Source organism: Octodon degus, unplaced genomic scaffold (assembly GCF_000260255.1).
Source record: "Octodon degus isolate 3935 unplaced genomic scaffold, OctDeg1.0 scaffold00035, whole genome shotgun sequence".
Classification (NCBI taxonomy): Eukaryota; Metazoa; Chordata; class Mammalia; order Rodentia; family Octodontidae; genus Octodon; species Octodon degus.
The window spans coordinates 6,598,653-6,604,465 of NW_004524611.1; the positions used below are offsets into that span (position 1 = coordinate 6,598,653).

At 44.0% G+C, this 5,813-nt stretch overlaps 1 protein-coding gene across 1 annotated transcript in view; it reads left to right on the forward strand.

Annotated features, from left to right (window-relative positions):
* LOC105742073 (zinc finger protein 883-like) overlaps positions 1–5,150 on the forward strand; it is a 39,228-nt gene extending 34,078 nt beyond the window's left edge. Inside the window, exons 4-5 of the mRNA XM_023714303.1 lie at positions 1,104–1,196; positions 3,219–5,150. Coding sequence (XP_023570071.1) covers positions 1,104–1,196; positions 3,219–4,831 — 1,706 coding nt within the window. The 3' untranslated portion in view covers positions 4,832–5,150. The remainder of the gene's footprint in view (positions 1–1,103; positions 1,197–3,218) is intronic.
* The last annotated feature ends 663 nt before the right edge of the window (positions 5,151–5,813 follow it).

Sequence of the window (5,813 nt, forward strand, 5' to 3'; positions counted from 1 at the left end):
GCTGGCTGGAGTTGTGGGGATCGAACCACAGCAACCTGAGCCTGACTGCTTTGTTGAAGCAGCCACTTAAAGAACTGAGCTAAGGGGCAGGCCCCCTAGTTCTAGTTTTTTGAGGAATCTTCACACTGACTTCCATAGTGGTTGCACCAGCTACACTCACGCCAACAGTGGAAAAGGGTTGTTTTTTCCCCAAAGCTGGCCAGTATTTTTTTTTCTTCAGTATTTGTTATTGTATGATTGTGTGTGTGTGTGTGTGTGTGTGTGTGTGTGTGTGTGTGTGTGTAACTGTGGATTGAACTCAGGCCCTTGCAGTTGCCAGGGAAGCACTTATTCTACTGAGTCATCTCCCCGGCCCCAACATTTTTAAGTTGGCATTTCTTGAATGTCCAGTGATGTTGAACTTTTTTTGTATATTTGTTTGTTGTTTCTACTTGTTCACCTGATAAGCATCTGTTTATTTCAGAAGCAGTAGTAGGGTTTAAGGCTTTAGATGTATGTCTAAGCTACTTTCTTATTGCTAAGTCACAATACCCAGGACTCACAAGTTAAAGGAAGAAAAGCTTATTTGGCCTAAGTTTACAGAGGCTTGAGTCCATAGTTGGCTGGCTTCAAGGCAGGATGGCATAGCAGAGGGATATGGGAGAGAACACTCAAGGAGTAGCTGCTGGGAAGTAACATGCCTTCAAGGAAGGAGGAAAGAATGATATATATCTACAGGCCAGGTCCATAGTAACTAATGTGTCACACCAGGTTTCACCTCCCATCATCACACCAACCTATAAACCCATCAGTGGACTAATCCAGTACTACACACGCATGATCCAGTACTACAGCCATGGCCCTGCCCCACACAACCATGACTCACACATCCATGATCCACTGAATTTCCCAAAGCACCACCTATGAGCCCATGCAGCTTTGGGGGCCTTCTAGCTATAAGCCATAGCACTAGTAAGTGTCTAGTACATGAAGACCATGTTTGGGCCCCCTCTCTAAGGAAAGATTCACTTTGGAATCTTCATTACACAGCTCTTGAAACTAGATTTTATTCAGCATAGAACCTGATACAGCAGTTTCTTTAAAACATTATTTCCCATCAACAGGAGAGTGCATCACTAAACCTGAGGTGATCTTTAAGCTGGAGCAAGGAGCAGAGCCATGGACGGGAGGAGAACCCCCAAACCAGAGTCCTCCAGGTCAGTGAGTGCATACTGAGCAGGGAGGCCGAAAAGAGGGAAGCTGAGCAGATGCTGGCTGGGCTCAGATGTTGTACACTAACAGTTTCCCTAAGTCTCAGACCTCAGGGTACCTGGTGTGCACGCATCAGGCGTGAAGGGCACTGATGCAATCTGCCCACCTTTTATTTTACTGAGTATTTTCTTAGATATACCCCAAACCTAATCCCTGTCATCCTCCTTTAAGACATTGGTCTTTGCTTCCTCTGTATTCTCCTTGCTTCTTATCATCCGTATCATAGACTCTTTTTTATTTATTTATTTATTTTAACATTTATTTATTTATTGTGTGCATGTGTGTGTATATGGCCAGCTCAGCCCACCAGGGGGCGGGGCTGGCTGGCATGTGGTGCTGGGGGATCGAACCGCAGTCTCTGTGCTTTGCCAAGTTTGTTCCAAGTAGGTGCTTCAGACCACTGAGCCATCTCGCCAGCCCCTATAGACTCTTTTTGTTGATTATGAGTTACTGATAAATGCATTTATTCTTCAGTACAATGACTACCCCACCCCCAAGACTAAACCCTATCACTCTGGCGACCTCGCGCTCCAGAGCCCTGCGCGGAGACCGCCGCGCCAGGTCGCTGCCTAACCCTGTCACTCTGACCTGCATCCCTAGTCCTTTTTATTCTGTATTTTGTGACAAAATACAAGGGTTTCACTGAGTTGCTCAGGGTGGCAAAAATTTGTGATTCTCCTGCCTCACCCCGCTGAGTAGCTGCAAGTGGTCCTTATAAGGAGCTTTTTCTTTTGTTTTATTTCAGTGGTGGTGTGGGAGATTGGGGGGCCTCCCACATATAGGTGAGCACTGTACCACATCCCTGTATCCGTAGCCCTAGAGCAGGCTTTAAGTACTGGAAACTGTATACTTGTATTCGTGAAGCATGTGGTCAGAAACTGTGAAAGTGAGCAGCAGGGTCCAGCATGGAAGTGTGAGAAGCTTGACTTCGCAACACGTTGCCAGCTTCTTAGTCCCGAGGAAAAACGCTGTAAAGGCTGTGTGTGAAGGAGTTCAGCTTTCTGGTTGGGAATGGATTTGCACTGATGATGAGAATGGCAAATGTACAGAGGGCTCCATTTCTGTGAAGGCAGGAGACAGCATTGCTCAGAGGCACTGAATGAACAAGCACAGAGGCATGTAACAGGGATTCAGGCGGGTGTCAGGGCGTTGATCTCAGAAGGTGCGGAAAAACACTTTTCAGGTGTTGGGCTCTAAAGAGTTTGTCCATGGAGATGGGTAAGTTTCTTGCAGTTGTGGTTCTGAGAATCAGAAGTAGGTTAAGTGAGGAATTTGGAAGACACTGTCTTTGTTTATAGTTGAAAGAAGATAATTTATCTTTTAAAAGGTCCCAGGTGGCTATAGCGGTTCCCCAGGGAAGAATGAAAATGGAACAATAGATGCAAAGCCCCATTCATTTACCATGTGCCTGCCTAGGTACCAGGCAGTTGGACCTCATTAATATGCTACAACTAGCTGGTCTGGATATACTTGCTGCGTTCAAAGCAGAGTAAGGAGAATGCTATCAGCAGTGGTGGCTGAATACTTTAACATGGTTCTTCAGGAAGTAAAATGAAGTAAAAACATGTTAAGATTCTAAAACATGTCTATTTATTATATATAGTCCCCAAGAAGAAAAACTGTATTCTTTTTTTTTTTTTTTTTTTTTTTTCAGAACCGATGATTGAACTCAGGCCCTGTGCTTGCCAGGCAAGTGCTTATTCTACTGAGCCACCTCCCTGGCCCCTAAACTGTATTCTTATATCCAATAACCATTATGACTTTTGGGCTGGGAAGATAGCTTGGGGGGGTCTGACCTGCCTGGCAAGTGCAAGGACCTGAGTTTGGTCCCTGATACTACAACAAATAAACAAGCAAGCAAACAAACCTTCTTGTTTTTAAGCTAAGAAAAAGTTTCTTTAGCTATATATGAACATTTTATTCCTAATGCATAGATGGGATTGACATATCATTTTTTCTCATTTTAGATGTCCAGGAAGTGGATTACACAATTAAGTCCAGCCACAACAGTGAAGGCAGACACTTGTGGCAAGTTGTTCTTACCACCAATAACACATCAGTTGAGGAGAGCATCAAATTTGGACTTGAGCTTAAAATGCTTGAGTCAAATTTTGGTCTGAGCTCAAACCATTGGAGGATTATAAATCCTGGAAACTCCTCAGCAGTGAAGCATCTCCTTAATGAGCCTGCTGAGCTGGGTGCTGGAGAGGAACTGGGCCAGTGTCATCTAACTGGGAAATCCCTGAGATGTGATGAGCATTTTCGTCAGTATTCCAAGATTCTGACTGGGCAGCAGGATTTTCAATCTGGTACACAATGGAAAGCCTTCACCAAGGAGGCAAAATTATTAAAAGAATGTATTACACAAGAGAAGGGTCCTATGGGACAGGCCTGCTGGGATCATATTGAATCTGGGGAAGCCTGTGAGAAGCCTGCTCTCATTGCTACAGTAGGAGGAAAACCTCTATATAAAAACTGTGATCTCACTACACATCAGACACACATAAGGGAGAAATCCTGTGAATGTGGCAAATGTGAGAAAGTCCTCATTGTACAACAGAAGAACTGTTTAGAGAAAGATCCCTGTGCATTTGATCAATGTGAGAAATCCTCCTACCGTAGGTCATACATTACTGTGCAGCAGAGTTTTTCTAGTGAGGAAAAGCTCTATGAATGTGATGAATGTGGAAAAGCCTTTCAGAGTAAGTCAGGCCTCATGAAGCACAAGGGTATTCATACTTGGGGGAAGTTATATGCATGTAAGGAATGTGGGAAGTCTTTTTGCCGCAAGTCAGGTCTCACTATTCATGAGAAAATTCACAGTGGGGACAAGCCGTATCAATGTACTAAATGTACAGTAACCTTTTGCAAGAAGTCACAACTCCAGAGGCATTGGCAAAGAATTCACACAGACGAGAAACCCAAAGGTAGTAATGAATGTAATGAATGTGGAAAATTTTTTCACCGAAAGTCACATCTCATAAAGCATCAGCGTACACACACAGGTGAGAAACCCTATGAATGTGGTCAGTGTGGAAAATTTTTTGGGCAGAAGATACACCTCACAAAGCATCAGCGCACACACACAGGTGAGAAGCCCTATAGATGTAGTTACTGTGGGAAATCTTTTGGCCAGAAGATACACCTCACTAAACATGAGACAATCCACACTATGGAGAAGCCTTACAAATGCAATAAGTGTGGGAAATTCTTTGGCCAGAAGACTTATCTCATTAAACATCAGATGACACACACTGGGGAAAAGCCCTACGGATGTGATCTTTGTGGAAAATCCTTTGGTCAGAAGACTTACCTCACTAACCATCAGATGACACACACTGTGGAGAAACCCTATAAATGCAGTGACTGTGGGAAATCCTTTGCCTATAAGTCATATCTCGCTAAGCACCAGATGACACATACTGGGGAGAAACCCTATGGATGTAACCACTGTGGAAAAAGTTTTCGCCAGACTTCGCATCTCAGCAAGCATGAGAGAACGCAACATGGGGGAGAAGCTTCTAGGAAAGTGGAAACTTGCTCAGATCGCACCTCTGCAAGAATCAGTGAGTTCACATAGAAAAAATCTTGTGTGGCAGATAATAGCTATGTATCCTTTGAAAACCATTTCTTCTTCTTTGGGATCCGTCTGTATTTCCACACCTTGTTTTACTGTGGTCCAAGTTCTGTCTGGGGAATACAAACACATGTGGTGAGCACTAGTACAAGCCTGACAACATAAAAACAATGACTGTGAAGTCCTCAGGCTTCTCATGTTTTATGAGACTAAAGTGCTACTGACCCTCAGGCTGATCTTAAAGTACAGGTGAGAGATGGTCACCGATTTAAGACAGATGAGAAGAGAGATTGTTTCACCTCTGTGTCAGAACCCTGTGTGTATTACATGGATGAGAAATAAATACTCTTCTGCCATTTTGTGCATGGTCTGTTTGCATTATAGCCCCAATGGCTTGCTGTTACTGATTGACTTCATGATCTGAGGGAAGTTACCAGTCTTTGCCTATCATGAATTTATACAGAACAGAAGCCTGTATTGTTACTTTTCATCTCCAAGTCAGTTTGTAGCTGGGAGCTTGAGGGAGGGAGTGCAGAGCAGTGGAGCATCTTTCTAGACGATCCGAGGAGGTAGACGGAGGGCCCAGGTGGAAAGGAGTGAGCTAAGGTTATCTGCGCCACTCAGTACTGTTGAGGGAGGTAGGAATGAGGGAGGGATCTGTCCTTAAAGAGAAAAAAACCCAGGGGATTCTCTGCCTTTTACCACTGTAGTGACAGTTCTTCAAACTTTGGAGAATTAGTAAATCAAAAGTGTTTTGTATAGGCCACTGGCTGTCACCACAAGCTTATATTGTGGCCAAACTGTGTGGCTGTAAAAGATTAGTCATTTTGGTTTTACGACCTCTCGGAGCCAGGAAGCCAAGATTACAGACAAGTCATCCTAACGGAGTGTTTTTTGAGGTTGGGAATGAGTGTTTCCCATGGTAGCACTGACAGTGTACAAATCACGGACTTGTAGTCCGTGAAGACTTTCAAATTAAGGCTGA